This window comes from Vidua macroura, chromosome 5, assembly GCF_024509145.1.
Source record: "Vidua macroura isolate BioBank_ID:100142 chromosome 5, ASM2450914v1, whole genome shotgun sequence".
In the NCBI taxonomy this organism is placed as follows: domain Eukaryota; kingdom Metazoa; phylum Chordata; class Aves; order Passeriformes; family Viduidae; genus Vidua; species Vidua macroura.
Window position 1 is genome coordinate 51,442,643 of NC_071575.1, and position 17,373 is coordinate 51,460,015.

General features: G+C 37.8%; 1 protein-coding gene across 4 annotated transcripts in view; it reads left to right on the forward strand.

Moving 5' to 3' along the window:
• PTPRZ1 (protein tyrosine phosphatase receptor type Z1) overlaps positions 1–17,373 on the forward strand; it is a 136,599-nt gene that overhangs the window by 27,324 nt on the left and 91,902 nt on the right. For all 4 annotated transcript variants that reach the window (XM_053977903.1, XM_053977907.1, XM_053977905.1 and 1 more), the window contains exon 2: positions 16,853–16,918. In XM_053977903.1, the coding sequence (XP_053833878.1) occupies positions 16,853–16,918 (66 nt within the window). The remainder of the gene's footprint in view (positions 1–16,852; positions 16,919–17,373) is intronic.

Below are 17,373 nucleotides of genomic sequence, written 5' to 3' on the forward strand. Positions count from 1 at the left end.
AATGAAATTACAGTACAAATATTAGGAGAAGTATCATTAGGCAACCTATATTAATTTGGCTATTCAGCAAAGATTTAATTTGAAAGATGGACTAATACTTGTCTCAGCTTCATCTATTTCAGCTAGTGAAAGGTCCTTCTGCTTCATGTCTTAATTAATCTGCTGCAGAATATTTCCAGAGATTAATGACAGATTTGTATGAGGGATGGCTTGCTTTTGATGATGAGAAGGATGACTGTTTAAAAACAGTAAATACAATAATGTAAGAAGATAAAGAGTTCAGTGTCTATTATTCATGCAAGTTGGTGTTTTTTTGTTTGGTTTTTTTTTTTTTCTTTTGCAGTACCTATCAAGTGCTACTTGAACATTTTCCACATTACCAAGGTTAGCTAAACAAATTTCCCTTATTGTTGCATGAAGCTGCATTTAGAGAGCATTGTAACTACATTCCTTGGCCTTTCTTGAAAATGGCATTACCCAACAGCTTTACAGTAGGAAGAGGCAGGTCTTTCAATGCAGAGCTCTGAATTAAGACAGCAAGGACACCGGGTACTTACCCCAATCCAATTTAAAACCTGTAAATTCACAGAATTATTTTCATAAGAACTACTGTGCCCTGTGTGTGTCTACTAGTGAAGATGTTTGGACATTAAAACTGTAATGGGAAACATGGTAGCTGCTCAAGGTGTAAGAGAGAAGACCATTGATAGGCAATCACGGTGTAAGCAACAGCATAATCTCATCCAGGCAGAGGAAAAACACTTAAGTATTGTAATGGCTGGCATTTTTACTGGAAATTTAAGTTTTCTTTCTCCATGGGAGCAGACAATAGCAGCAAGGATTTCCTTAAAAGTTGCAACAAAAGATAAGAGCATAGGCAGAGGTATACTGTTAGGGAGTATCTCAGATGTTTTTACAGAGGAAATAGGGATCAATGGCCAGATCAAGCTATTCTCTTGGTTCTCCATGTCGAACACAATTGGATAAAGCAGAATTTCTGGAAACTGTTCAGGGGAAAAAGCAATATTAACAATAATAGTCACTTAAATAAAACTCTGTAGAGGAATTGGATTGAACTGTACAGTGCGGAATCACAGAATTGGAGCATTTGAAAATGCTCTTGTCTACAACCTAAACAGTGTACTCTGCAGTGTTGGTTAGGCCAAAATCTGCTCTACCCTATTCTCTTACTAGGGTAGTGAAAGACAGTATTGCCTAAAACCAGCATTTGCTCTTTGGACAAAGATTGCAACACAAAAGTAAGCATCATGTGATCCCAGTTCTATAAGGTAGCTACAGCTGATGGATCTGAGATTTTTCCTTTTATTAGGTATATCACTTCACAGTCACGTTCTGCTTCCCTGATGGAATTTCAGAGATCTAAGGGCCACATTGCTAAAGAGCATCTGGGGATATACTCCTGTGAATTGAAGCAAGGGAAGAGTCAGTCATATCACTTTCGCCAGCAATCTTCTCAAAGTTAACTGCATTGTTTACCTGGATATAAAAGTAAATTGTCTATCACAGAACAGTAAGTCATATTTATTTTAAGTAGTACTTGTATTTTATCTAGGCAAAATGCTGCCACTGTTTCAAACACCATGGATCATTCATGTGTGGTATGCAAGTAGTAGGAATGGCCGTGCTGGGTCATCCCTGAATTCAGTATTGTGTTACAGAGGCCAGTGCAGATGTTTCAGAAGAATGGGCATGAAATCATACAGGTAGAAGTTAAATACTCCCCAATCTTTTCTCATATTTCTCATCTATGTTAGGTACCTTTCAAAATGTATTGTGATAAGACCAAGTATTCCTGATATCCTTACAGTTATTTCAGTTTTCATTTAGCTATTATCCTGAGCAGTTTCTTGCAGTGATAATCACCTAGAGAGATGTGAATAAAGTGAATCCCTTCACTGCTTTTCTTACTTTCAGCCTCCTCATTAATGCCCCTAGGTGTTCTTGCTCTTCAAAGAGATGGGAAAAAAAGTTCCCAGTCATCATCTTAGCAACATTCATTATTCTTTATATTTGTTTTCTTTCTGAAACAAGCATTCTTAACTTTTTCCATCTCCTTGTCTAGAACTTTTCTATGGCCGCTTTCATCAGTGCTCCCTCTTACCCATGTTATTGTGCTTAGTTGTTTGCAGGAAGGCAAGTTCAGTACAGAACGCAGTTTTCCAGATGAAGCCACACTGATTATTTGTTTTAACGGGCAATGATATTTTTTCTTCACCATTTCTCAAGCATTTCCAAATTTATGCTTGGATTCCAGCTATACATTGAATGAAGAACTTGATTTAGCTGTCCAGGAATGCCCTGGTCTATGCTATCAACTGATAAAGTTAATTAGAAACCAAACAAAGTAAAAGCAAGGGTTTTATTCAGTGCTTTTTTCAATTACTTTTTGCTGCTACTTCTGTCAAAGCTAATTATCATTTGGCATTGTGACACATTTTCTTTGCCTCTTACAGCTCTTTGAATTTTTGAAACAATAGTCTTACCCAATCTGATTAAATGAAACTTCAGTGCATCACAACATTTTGCCATATCCTCTTGGATCTTACAACTGTTTCCCTTTCTGGAAAATTAGTAGACATTTTGAAGAAATGTCACATTGCTATTTAAACTGGAAATATTTTTATTTTGGGGCACTCTTTATAAAGCTCGTGCATTTAATTACTAAAGGTAGGTGTCATTGTACTATTTTGCCCCCCATGCTGTTCCTTGAGTGTTAATTTGAATTATGGTGCCATCATCACTCTTTAATGACTCATTTGCTGTCCATTGGGCAACCTGTCTGATGTGCATATTAGAAGAAAGGCTTTGACTTATTTGTGTTCAAGAGGTACTTTTCAGATTTTCAGATTTAGTGTTACTCTAAGCTTTGTCCTACTGGGCCATTTACCCATTTTAAATGTGGCCATTGATGTCATACTGGTTTGTTACATTGTGCTGATTATTTCATCCAGCTCCCACTTAGGAATTCAATTTGCTTTTCTTTGCTAGCCTTTGTGACATAGCCACATATATACGTATTTATATATCAAATACATATTTATAGTTCTATGTATTATATATACATATATATGTATACAGTATATCTATTATTAGGGCTCAGACTTGTTCTTTTAGAGACAGCTGCATGTTCTTTTCCTCTCAGCAGTTTTATTTTCCACAAGATAGTCTCCAGTGCCTAGAATTTTAAACCTTCCTTGCTCACTCAAAAAGTGAGTTTTAGCACTCTGTTCATTTTGTCTGTTTGGGCCTACACCCTTAAATTGAAGCATTTATAAGAAAACAGGCAGAGAGAGAGGTTCTTCTAAGGCTATAGGTAAACTTCCAGGCTGTTCCCTATTCATAACTCTGCATTGCTAGGCATGATATGTAAGTCAGGCTTCCTCCCTGGCACAATGGCAGAAGTGTCTAAATGGCCCTAGGACAAAGCGCCCTAATTATGTGCCCAAGGAGTACTCACAGCAGACACTCTGAATCCAGCCTATTGAAGTTTTTCCCGTGCCATAAAACCTTTATATAAATATTCATAAGAGAGAAGGGGGACAGGCAGACATGCTTCACAAGCTGCTAATTAATGCCTTTACCCATGGTTTTATTGCTCTCCACCTAAACCAAGGACAGGATGTGTTTATCAAGGGCTTTGAGGATTTGGGGGGCCTGCAGAGGGAGTTTAGTGTTAAAATCCTCTTCTGGTACTAATTCTTCATTACTGAAGAGCCAAAAGCTCTTAGTTCTGTTGGAAGTTGAGATCTGAACCAGCAAAGAGTTTAGGCAGGTGAATTCCCGATGAGGGAATGACTTTATCTGCCCTGGTGTAAATTCACAAGCCTCTTTAGTGCATTGAAACCTAAGTGCAGGATTCAAGCATGCTCATGCTACTAACTTACCATACATTTTTAGATAATGTTTTCCTGATTCTGGTAGCTGTTAACTAATGGATCAATTAATTAATTAGTTTATTGGCTATAAAAACAATTCAATCCTGGTACATAAATAATTGCATGTTCTTCTAGTTAGGTACATTGTATTTAACTTCTTAATGTTTCAGTGTTTAGTTTGTAATACAAAATTCCTATGAATCACAGTGACATTCTCAGGCTTCCAGATTTCAGTTTCAAAGATTTAATTTCCACTATTAGAAAGTCACAGTCAATTTGCAGTTGGTTATTGAGTGTTGACAGCTGACTGCCACAAGTATGAACTTTCAGTTGTATTGAACTAATGGGAGCCTAGGAGGAGTTCTGCAATAGGATTCTGAGTTCAAACTGTGTTACACACTCAGTGTAGGATTGCAAGTAACAAGAGGTCAGAGCCTCCATTTTGTGGTTCAGTGCACAAATTAAGGCTTTTCATGGAGTGCTACCACCACCTGAGACCTGTGAAAATGTTTTTTACTGCCTTAGCGAAAAATTGGATTATATGGGGAAATGGTTACTGCAGGAAGGTGAAATTTCGTGTTTACAGTGATTTTTTCAAACCATGTTTCTATCATCTTATGGGGCTGTTATTTCCACATTATGGGTCAAATCTTGCTTAACTCAGTTTATGTCTCCTGACAGAATTGGCTGGCAGTAGAACTGAAAGAATATGAATTAACAATATAATGTTGTGGGTTTGTTTTTCAGAAATCACATATCTGCATTGTCTGCTATTGCTGTAATGTAAAATGTGCATAAAGCAGACATTAGGAGGATGGGTAAGTGATGGTTGTATGCCACTGTATAGTGGTTTTGTGCTCTGTCTGCATTCACGTAGGCCTTATATTGCTTCCCAGTAAGATTTACCATCCCACTCCAAGATGAAGAGCATATTGATTAAATAGAAATGAGCAAGATATATTGACTATATAGATCATGCAAAATATCTGATCAAAACATCTCTCTACTTCCAAATATTATTAGTGTCTGAATTCCAGAATTGTCTTTGAATTTCCTGTTTTGTAAGTGATTGCTACAGGATGAGATTCCTATTTCCTTCATGGTACTGTCTTGGTCATACATAAACCATGATACAGACTTTGACCCTAAAACGATATCAAATGGTCACTACAGAGTAGATAACAAGTTACTGAAGAGAATTAAAAATGAAGTCAAGAAAGCAAATGTGCAGAAAATAGTTTTTAAATTGGCCTGCCTGACCTTTTTTTATTTGCTATCCTCCCCCCCTCCCCCTTTTTTTAATTAAATCTGTATGAGAAAAGAAAAAATCAAGTGTCAATATTGCTGTAGTTATCTACAATAAACAATCACATCCAGGAGCAATCAGTGCACCATGTTGTTTTCAGCAATCTGTGAAAATAAAAATATTGTTCTGTAGGACAATACACCATATTTGTGTATGTTTGATGGAGTAAGGAACCAGATACTGAGCATTTGCTTTTTAAGACACGAGTAAAACATGCTGGTCAGCAAAAGTCTAGTGTGAGCTCTCAGTGCCTGGATTGTATGAAAATACAGCAGTGGTGCAGCACCCTATCTCCATGGTGCAGGAGTTGACAAAACAGAAAGGAAAGACCAGACCATCCTCTGGAACTTCAAGTCATCCCTGTTTTTTTAGTGCTCTTTTATTTTATGGGACTTCCCAAAGTAATAATAGAAACTAAAACAATGTCATTTAATCTGTCCATATTGACTTTAAAATTTTTGGAATGAACTTCTGAATAGCTGAAGGGAAATGATAGAATGATATCCCACCAAAAGCAGAGGCCATACTAATTAAACTTGGGACTCTGTGTCCTTGGTAGCTGTAAAATCTGGATGAGGATTATGGGAATCTCAATCCCACCCAACAGCACCAGACCCTCATCAAACAGTCAGCCCCTTCCAACTGCTGCCATCTCTGAGCAAAGCTCCAAGATCTGGAAAAATTCTGTCTGAGTGCACTATTATTTGTTTTTCTGATCTATGTGACACGTACTTCTTTTTTTCCAGTAATTTCCTGGTTTAGGTTGTACCACAGAGGTTAAATTCAATATACATTTCAAATATATTGTGGTGAAATCTCACTTAGAGATAGTATTGGGACTGTACTTAGAGTCAACAGGTATGGTTTGGCTTATTCAACAAGTTTCCAAAGGATTTTGTGATTTTATACAGCAGGAGTCAGACTGAAAAGTGACATTTAGGCAAAAGACAGACACCCAAGTCCAAAATTACCCAAGTTCTGAAAATACAGAGAAGTAAATGCCTGACTTTACAGATACTTCACTTCTTTCCCTGAAAGTCTCCTGAATGCTTAAAATTCTGCTTTAGAGTTTGCTAAAAATTTCTTAGTCTGGATAGCAGGGAGCAGCCTGGAGTATTTTTCATATCTAACACATATTTCTAATTTTAAAAATTAATTCTTTTTCAGGCATCCTTTAAAAATTAAACATTTTCAGAATAGGTTAAAAGACACATTTGTAGTGTTAAGCTCCATGTAAGCTATTGCTGACTCTCAGTCTCCTTGTCACTGCATCCTACTGGCTTGAAAACTCCATGAATATCAGGAGACAGAGTCTTCTTCCTCTGACTGGAGAGAGGTGAATCTATGGGGCAATTTCTCCTTAAAAGCACACAAAAGGCAAGGACAAGGCATCTGCAGGGGCAGAGGGAAGGTACTGCCCTGTGCTCGTGGCAAGGGGAACTGAGGACCTGAAGGATAAAAGACAGCATAGGTTATGTATCAACTCAGTGTATTGTTAAATACAGTATCATGAATGAATTTTTAAAGTAATTGCATTATTCTGATTATTTTCTCTGCAATCTCCTTTATGCCACTATATTAATAATACTGCTGCAGTCTAGGAAAAATAAATTGCAGCAGTAATTATTAAAAAATAATAACACAAACCCATAATTACATGTCTTTGTTTTGACTTTGGTTTGTGTTTCTGATGCGCCAATGTTTGTCACATTTTTCTCTGTTGTCTCTATGAATCATGAGAGACTGTTTTCTTTTACAAATGATATGTTTCTGTGATGAGTTGCAATAAGGAAATGGCTAAAGGTAAAGAGTAAACATGAGATTTAAAACATAATGTTATCATAAGGGAGAACAATATGTGTGTGGGGTGTTTATATGCCCCTTTTTGACAAATCCTTATAGATTAACATTTATGTGGACATACTTATGTGCATATATAATATAATTTTTAGGATTTGTCAAAAAATGGTAGGGTTGTATATTGGTTTACATGTTTTTATTTCTTATGTTTTCATTATGTTCATATATTTGTTATGAAATAGAGACATATTTTTAGAGATATGCAGTTTCTATTGGGTTTTCATGATGAGCTTTGGAATTTTTCAGTCTTGATGTTGTGCTGTGTAGTTTCCTCAAGGGAGTAGAATGATGTTGGTGTTGTTTTATAAAAGGTATGTGGCATAATCCCTAGACTTATTTGAATACTTATAAGAAAATCATCCAGAGCAACCTCTCTCTTCCACAGGGTTATTGAAAAATAATTTCATTGAGACTGTAATATAACTGAAGGGATAATGATTGACTAGAATTTGCAATTCCAGCATCAAATAAATGGGAAAGGAAAATATATAATAATTAAAGACTTCCTCCTGTAAGGAATATCTTTCCCTCAATACCCCTCTCCACCAACATCTTCAAAGGATCCAGTCTAAGGTTGTTCATTCAGGTCCCCAAGATGATTTCAGCCATTGAAATATTTTGCAAAAGATAAAGTTTCTAACAACTTGACTTCACAATCACTACTGTGCTAAACAAGCATTTATTTCAGTAAATGCTCCTTTGAGGCAGCTTGCATAAGGTTTACTCTCAAGAGTTTCAGATAAATATTACCAAAGATTTAGAACTTTACTGGTTGGTAGTTGCTAATATTAAAAGACAGGGAGGCGTTGAAGAAACAGTAATTAAAAAAAAAAAACAAAAAACAAAAACAAAAAAAAAACAACAAAAAAAAAATACAATTCCAAAAACCAGTTAAATGTGAACTCTGGGATTTTGGATATAGGAGTTAAATTTGGTTGGTTTTTTTTTTTTTTTTTCCCACTGCATTTTTATCACAATGTTTCTTGTTTGCTGGAAATGGAATTGTGAATGTTTTTACACTTGGGTGTGAAGTATAAGAAGCAATGCTCATATTCCTCATTCCTAATTATATTTATTACAGTACTTGACACATGATTTTGCTAGAAATTGGGATCATTTGCGTTATTGGAATACCTAGAATGTTGAAGATGATTATGCAAATAAAATTATGTTACCTTTACTACTTATGTTTAAACAAAGTTCAGTTGTTTTTATCTCTTTTACTTCTCTGGTACTGCTGTAAGAAAAAGAAATTAATTTTGAAATCAAATGCCTACAGTTTCCTGACTTGATTAATTTCTTGTTTGTTCATGCCTGGTCTGGATTTACTTTTTATTTGTATGATTCCATGAATTTATATGTGTTGCATTAAAAGACTCTCTGGGTATGGGGAAAAGAATCTGAGTAGCAACAGAGTTATATATATATATATATACACATATATATATATATATATATATATATATATATAAAAAAAAAAATATATAAGAATCACTCCTTGGTATATCTTCTTTTTTTTCAATATCAGTTCCAATTTCTGTCATAAACACCACCTTGCCTCAGTTCATACATGGGACAATGGTGTAACATTTTTGGGGAATTACAGTCTTCCTTAGTGTAATGGTTGGACACTGGCGCAATGCCAGCGTCCCCATGAAAATGCACCTTTTCTAAATAAATGCTGTGAGATGTTATCAGGAACAGAGCAGAGCAGGCCCAAGCTTAATAACAAAGGAAAAAAAACTTTATTAAACTACTACTAATACAGAAAACACATAAACTAAATCCAGGATGAAGACCTTTTAAAACACCCCTCCTCCTCCCAATTTCCAAAAACACCCAGCCATGAAACATCACCCGGGATTCCTGATCAAATTACCACCCTTCAGGTAATCCATACTCAAACTGTCAAGGGAGAGAGAAGTCTCTCTTGCACCACAGACCCCCCAGGAAACACAGCTGCCACCCTGTGTTTCCCTGTCACACATGGCAACCGCCCGGGAAAAAAAAAAATTCTGCCAGTGTGACACTCTCCATTCCATGTCACAGTGCTCTCACCACCGTGCATGGACAGACTGCTCATAGGGCTCCTTTAAGGATGCTTTGCCACGGACCCAAAAATACAACAGTTCAGTTTCTCATCCTGGGACTACAGTCCCCCCCCATTTTCCCCTGGGGCCGAGGGGTCCAAAAACAGGACTCATCTTCTTCTCGAAGACAGAGGGTATCACCATTCCCTCTTCAGCTTTCTTCGTTTCTCGCCATTCTTGTGCTGTTCGAAGCTGAAACAGGTCTCCATGGGTCACCACTGCATCCCCCTAAAATGCAGTCTCTATTGCAGGAGATTTTAGTTCAGTCCATGGCTAACAAGAAAAGTCCAGCCAAAAGCTACTTCATCATCCCTTCCTACCTAAATATTTCTTCTTCTACCATCTCAGGTCCCGGACTATCTCTCTTCCACTACAAATCAAGGAGGAGTAATACTTTTAAAAAGCCCTCATTTCCTGGAAAGGGTTTAAATGTTCAGACTCCTTGGACGGCTGATATCTCGGTCCGGTGTTCCGCCTCCCACGCTGGACATCCCCCCCCTTCTCCTCTGCCGGCAAATTTCCAGGTGCCCGCCAGGCTCTCTGTCTCTTTCCCTCTTGGGGGGGGGGGCAAAGGCATCTCCGCTTCTCTCCACCCTTCCGTCCACAGGAGCTGGCTCGGTTCCAGACCCCCAGCCCCTCGGCCTACCTGGACAAGGCCGCGTGGCTTCCCCTCCCCCACCCAGCCTAAGGCTGGGCGGGGGGAGAGTCTGCACTTTCTGACGACCGGAACCAAAAGAGAGAGTTCTCCTGGGAGTTCTTGCTTTTAACCCCCTGTGTTCTCAGAGGCGTGTCCATACTTTCAGTGGTCACTCCAGGTGCCAATATCCAAACCTGACCACTGATTGGTTTGACCCAACTTCCTGGAAAAAATTCACTTCCATGTCAAACCACGACACTTAGTCCCTCCTGGTGTTGGCTTTGGACACGTTTTTAGGTGCTTCAGCAGCAAACTAGTCCTGTAGTTTTGCAAGGCTATCTCATTCTGCAGGTCCTTAAATTACTGATAAATCTTTGTGTTTAGCCCAAGGGCTTCACAGGCACTTAATTTCACTCACCTGTGCCTGTTTAAAGATACCACTCTCCCATCTAAAAGCTGTCTTGTTACCTTTGTTTCGGTGAGCTGACACTTGAATACTATGTTGGTGACCAGAGAAGCCCTAAAGTTTGCTATAGGTAATGCTTCAGCTGTTGGCAAATGGCTGCATGGGAGGCTGCACTCTTATCAGACCATTTGGGTGTACAAGATCCCAAGTGGAAGGAGACATCTAATATCTCCTACTACTTTGGCTGTAGTCAGAGTGAAGGTGACAGCCCATAATTTAACCATATTGAATCATACCCTAGAGTATTCCTCCCAGTTTCCACTGTCTGCTTAGGAATTTCAGGGCTACTCTAAACCTCAGCATGTAAAATTCCAGAGGAGTAGAACCTAAATTGTTCAAACTGGAGTCCATGCTACCTTTGCATTTACAAATACATTTGAAAATCGTGATTAAATGTGATTTATAAACCTTAGCTGATGCCATAGATATTATATTTTTGATTCGTGGCACTATTCACTGTAAAGTTGTGACAGTGTGAAGTAAGCAGTGTGCCTATGAATACTCTGGTGCTTAATAATAGCTACTTTTAAATTAAAACAGTCAATCTTTTTCTTCTAATTTTTTTAACTTAACCACAGTTTGTGTTAGTAAATAAACACAACAATGGCCAAATTGTAAGAAGAGTTTTATTTGGCTTTATATTTAGTGCAGGAAAAGTCTCACTTGTCAATGTGTATTGGGATGAGCAGCCTACACTCAAGTATGATGGAGGGGACTGACTCTCTTTATATATATCCGATCATGTACCAAAGCCTGAAATAAGCCTACACACAAGAAACTGAGGGTAAAAAAAATTATTTTTAAATTTTCAGTAAGGGTGGGAGAGTTCTCAGACAGGTCTTGATAGAAGACTTAGACACTGATGTTCAGGGAAAAAGAATATATGAAATTGTAGAGGGTGGGTTATTAAAATATTTTTGTGTTGTTGAATTTTACAGATGGCATTACAGAATGAACTACATTCATAAGAAGAGGGAGACCTTACTCAGGCAAATGTAGATCATTCTGCTAAAGGGATTTATAGTTAGCTACTGTCTTTTAAAACTTCAATACTGTTACCAGGTTGTGTTCTGAACCTTTTCATTTCCTCTGTCAGTATAAATTAGAGTTATTTCAGTTGAGGCAATGAATCATAAGCTCGATGAAAGATATAGAAGTGAATTCTGTGACCTTCCTTTCAATGAAAGAGGCTAAAATAAGTAAATTAAAATTGTGGAAGAAGCAATCTATTTATCATCTGATGTGATTTTCCACAGTTTTACCTCTGTTTAACGTTCTCAGAAGCAGAACCTGTATAATGAAACTCTATCCAATAATCTATTTAATTGTATTCTTTTCATATTTGAAAAGCACCTAGCATCTCTTTTTTTAATTACATCTCTTTTTTTTAATTTATTATTATGCCATTTTTTGCAGTTTGTCTTCCTCTCTGTGACTTCTTATCCAGCAATTTTTTTGTGGTGTTCCACTTCTTAGCCACTAGCCATGCACATATTCTCTTTCAGCTACCCTGTATAAGCATTGCTATTACCATACCAATTTAAGTTTGTTCTACAATTCCTAATTCTTCTCCAGTGAAGATATGTGTATTTTAATCTATAAATAAGCTACTTGACTGATAACCTGTTAATAACCAATGCTAATTGGCAAGGCAAGTGGATTAAAAGAGGTCAAATATGCAATGAGAATTTCCTAAGTATAATCCTCCCAATTTCATCAATAGACTTAGTGAGCCAAAAATGTTGTCACTGTGTTTAAGAAGTGTTTTGTGGATTTCTCCTTCACAGATTTTAAAATAATTTTCAAACCTGTGTAATCCTTTGATATTCATAGCTTCTCACTTCTGCAGTCAGTAATACCAGTGTGCATAGCTGAGTTCTCATGAGACACAATTGGATTGAAACAAGAACCGCTATGTATGTTCCTCAAAGAGAAGATTATCGCAGTTTTCAGTGATCCTTGCTGCTATTCCAAGAGTTCCTGTGCACTTCCTTGGCCTAAGAACATGGCTTTGAATATTCCCCATGTAAATTGGAATTTAATACCAACAAAGCCTTTATCTCCATGACTATACTGCACTGCCATTATCCACTTATACCAGATGAATGCTTATGACTTTAAAATCTATCCTCTTTGCTGTCAAATTAGATTTTAGGAGGAAAATATTGAATGGGCCATGTATTCCAGGACCAAATCATGTTTATATCTAAATGCATAGTTCATAATGTCTACCCATACTGCACATGCAGAACACCAGTGTCCTATATGTAGATCTCACTGATGATGACATTACTTAATGTGTCCCAGTTCCCATAAATAAGTCATTCGGGTGTCAGAATATCATAAATGCCAACTCCACTGCAGGTGCAGCTCACAAATTCAGGTTGAGTGGAGGTAAAACCACAAAGAGGTTGTCCCTTTTTCCTCTTGAGTCTGGCAGTTGGTGTGTCTTGACACTGCTGTGGCACAAAGGACAATAAACGGTAAAATGACAGTATCCTGGTATAAACGTCAGTCACAGATTATGCCTGAGCTTGTATCCTTTGTAACAAAGCAGCACATGGAGTGCAGCATCCCTGACTCTCAAGCACTGTCCTCAGAAAGCCCCTTTATACCACGGCTTAGGAGAGGGATCTCTGGTGGATACTTGGAACTTGTTGCCTCAGCATCTCTGAGAGGAATTTCCCCAACAGAATTCAGAGGTTTAAGGTCCCATTTCCTCTTCAATGGCTCTTTTTTCTGGAACAGAGTGTCAAATCAACAGGATCTCCCTCACAGACAATTCTTTCTGTTAATCATTAAAGATAATAATTTTTCACCTTTAGATATGCATAAACATATTGAGGATTAGAATGTTTCATTCACAGCACTAAATCAAAAGAAACTCAACTGAGGCCAGTAGGTACAAAAGGAATATCAGACTCATGTCAGAAAGAAGAAAATCTGGTTATTTATACTTTTTATCAGGAAAAAGTATCTACGCGATCTTATTACTCCTAGCACTATGCTTTAACCAGAGATCATGTTCTCTCTTTGCCCTTGTGACTGAACATGAGACAGGGTCAGTCACAAATCAGTCAGTCCTGCTACCCATGAATAGCAGGGGAGCATTTGCCACTATTATTTCTGATTTCATGGGCCTTGGGCACTGGGGAATGTACTGTTTCAAAAGAATATAAAAAGAAACAAGTCTTACAGCCTCAGACAGAAACATTTGACTTTGAAGGAGGGTAATAAAAGGGGGTGAAAAAGCATTTAATGATATCTTGCATGTCTCCTTAATAGGCATAGAAGGATAACCATAAAACTGTTTAAAACATGGTCCCAAAACCAAGCTTCCCTGTTCTGTGAATAAATCAACAATTTATAGAAACATGTTTAATCACTTCCTGGAAACAAAAAAGAATATTTAGTATTTTTTGCTTCATAAAGCAGCACCTCGTCCAATAAAATTCTAACTATTTTAGGCACTGGCAGAAGACGTCAGTCAGTGTCACAGGAGTTATACAGATTGTCAAGCTGATCAAGCTCAATCAGTATAATAGATTTACATATAAAACCACAAACTTGACATCAGTTTTGCCCTTTTTTTTTTCTTTTGTGAAGATGTTCTTCCCATCTTCAATTAATTAAATGCAAGGAATTTAAAAACAGTATTTAAACAGAAGTACCTGCTGTCATATATCATCAGCCAAAGGGATGTTGAATTGTTAGCTTTAAATAAAATAAAACTATAAAATAAAATAATTTCTTTCCAGCTGGTCTCTACACTGTTAGCTGTTTAACCTGACAGTTTACACAGCAGTAGAATGCATGGTTGTGTTTCCCAGGGTAATTTACACCAGTAGCTCAAAGGAACAATTGCTGCATGGCTCGACTTCACACTCACACAGCACTTTCCTCCACCACTCATGCTAGCTATGAACCTTTAGTCATTTCCCAGATGAAATTTGCCACATATTTAAAGTGAAAAGAGAAGACCCAAACCACTGAGAGTCCCTGCAGATGTAAGAAGGTTCATGGCTCTGAGTGTACTGTGGAGGGGTTGTAGACACACAGCTGGCAAATAACAGAGGAAAGAAGGTGCATCAACTCCTGACACCTGCTGGAATCTTTAAAAACTTTCTGGAAGATTTACTGGGTCTATAAGTGTGTAATACACAAAACAAAATGAACCTTGCCCATTTTTTTTCTTATTCATTGAAACTATCACTCCTTACTCCTTGTTCATCAGAACTCCCTGTGAAATTTAAAAAGTAGTGAGAAGATCTCATGCCCATGCCCTGCTTAGTTTGCATGTGACTGCTCAACGGAATTCGGGAAGTAAGTATTAGGAGGACAATGGATAAAGGAGGAAACTGGAGACATTAACTAACAGCTGTGAATCACAACTTACACAGCTTTCTTTTCCACAATTAATTGAAGGAGCAGGCACAATGCACATTGACTTGGAAATGTGGTCCAAAGACAAGTTTAGTGCATGTAAATCCTTTTCCACTGCCCTTACTTACCTGTGAGATTTGATCTTAGTCAGGAGTGAAAGTTGTGAATTGTTACAAAGGATAGTTTGGTATTTTTTGGCAGGAAAGTAGAAGAGAAAAATGTTAAAGGACAATCACATCACATGGAGGAGGTAGAAGTCTGGTGAAGTTAATAAAACATGGGCTTCAGATAGGTAGCAGAAAGTCACTGTAAGACACACAAACATGTAAACTTGCAAATAGCAATTATGATTTAACATCCTGTAACCAGTACTAAATTTCTGCATGAGAGATAAAGAAATGAATGTTATGAAACTGTTTCATTAAATTATTTATTGCAGAGTATGAGCTGAATTCTGTGGCATTTTCTCAGGGAAGCAATCCATATATGTGTTCAACATGCTTGAGGGCAAAATTTCTTAGATAAGTTGTATTGTACTTCTCTAGAACAGTAATGATGGTTTATATTATAGCTCTTGAAATGATGATCTCAAAAAACATGTATCTGCAATTTACATCCTTTAGTAATTATTAGGGGGCATAGTCATCTATTTGACCATATCACTGTTGCTAGAATTGCCCTAGGACAGGCAGAAAAAGAATAACAGTGAAGGTTATGCAGTAGTCAGAGTAAAGTCAATGAGCATTTATAAACTTAGATATTTATCTCTATAAAAAAATAACATCATTTAAAAGTAACTAGTATCTAACCTTCTCTCTCCATCAAATTTATGGACATAAAAGTAATACTTTATCTATAATTAGCCAATGATTAGAACACAATGAAAATAATTTGAACATTTTAGAATATTCATATGCATAGTATATTCATTTGCAAATGTTGAATAATTTTAGAATATTTTATTCATTATCTTTAACATTTACCTTGTATCAGGAGTACAAAGTTACAGAAAACATGTGAAGTCATTACTACACTGAATGAAAAGTTTAACTGTCATTGACATCCTGGTTATCTAGAATGTTTCTTCAAAGGACATGAAAAACAGGATTTCCTTATGGGAGAGGTGTATTAATTTTAATAGAGGATGAATGGTTCTGGGAAGGGAGGAAGGGAGGAAGGGAGGGAGGAAGGGAGGGAGGAAGGGAGGGAGGGAGGAAGGGAGGGAGGAAGGGAGGGAGGAAGGGAGGTGAGGAAGGGAGGGAGGGAAGGAAGGGAAGGGAAGGAAGGAAGGAAGGAAGGAAGGAAGGAAGGAAGGAAGGAAGGAAGGAAGGAAGGAAGGAAGGAAGGAAGGAAGGAAGGAAGGAAGGAAGGAAGGAAGGAAGGAAGAAGAAGAAGGAAGGAAGGAAGGAAGGAAGGAAGGAAGGAAGGAAGGAAGGAAGGAAGGAAGGAAGGAAGGAAGGAAGGAAGGAAGAAGGAAGGAAGGAAGGAAGGAAGGAAGGAAGGAAGGAAGGAAGGAAGGAAGGAAGGAAGGAAGGAAGGAAGGAAGGAAGGAAGGAAGGAAGGAAGGAAGGAAGGAAGGAAGGAAGGAAGGAAGGAAGGAAGGAAGGAAGGAAGGAAGGAAGGAAGGAAGGAAGGAAGGAAGGAAGGAAGGAAGGAAGGAAGGAAGGAAGGAAGGAAGGAAGGAAGGAAGGAAGGAAGGAAGGAAGGAAGGAAGGAAGGAAGGAAGGAAGGAAGGAAGGAAGGAAGGAAGGAAGGAAGGAAGGAAGGAAGGAAGGAAGGAGGAAGGAAGGAAGGAAGGAAGGAAGGAAGGAAGGAAGGATGGAAGGAAGGAAGGAAGGAAGGAAGGAAGGAAGGAAGGAAGGAAGGAAGGAAGGAAGGAAGGAAGGAAGGAAGGAAGGAAGGAAGGAAGGAAGGAAGGAAGGAAGGAAGGAAGGAAGGAAGGAAGGAAGGAGGAAGGGAGGAAGGGAGGGGAGGGAGGGAGGGAGGGAGGGAGGGAGGAGGGAGGGAGAGAGGGAGGGAAGGGAAGGGAAGGGAAGGAAGGATTGGAGTTCTTCTGCTTGCTTACCATTTGAGGTCCAAGATAAGGACAAAGTAATTATTCATCATTAATTAAAACAGTGATTATCTTGTTGGAGAGGGGATGTCATCAACACTTCAAGGTCCTGTTAGGCTTCTGGTTTTAATATTGTGAATTATTTTATTACTATTTTGCAGATTTGGTGTACGGATACTATAGACAACAGAGGAAATTGGTTGAAGAGATTGATTGGTCATATACAGGTAAGCAAAACTGTCTACTGAATAATTTATTTCACTTTCATATTTTGTGTTCATTGTTACAATTTTAAGAGCCTCATGTGTCTGTATACCACTTACCATATGCCTAAACAATTGCTAAAGTGTAGGAAATGGAATCTGAAAAATACAGAAAACTTTACAATAGGAGAGTATTTTCATCTATTTAGATTCGTATTTTAATCTACTTAGTAATAGATTACATCTATTACTTTTGGAAAGAGAAAGTCTTCAACCTTAAAACCTCAACCTGAGACCTGACTTATCTGAAGAAGGCTAGGCCAGTAAATTGTTAGGTGCTCGTTAATCTCAACATTATTGTTCTAGCAAATCTGAATAGCAGTCAGAAATGCTGAAACAAGCCACAGCACATTATGTGGGAAAGAACTTATCTGTATACTGCAAATGAACTTCTACCCTGTGCTTGTGAGCACTTGAGC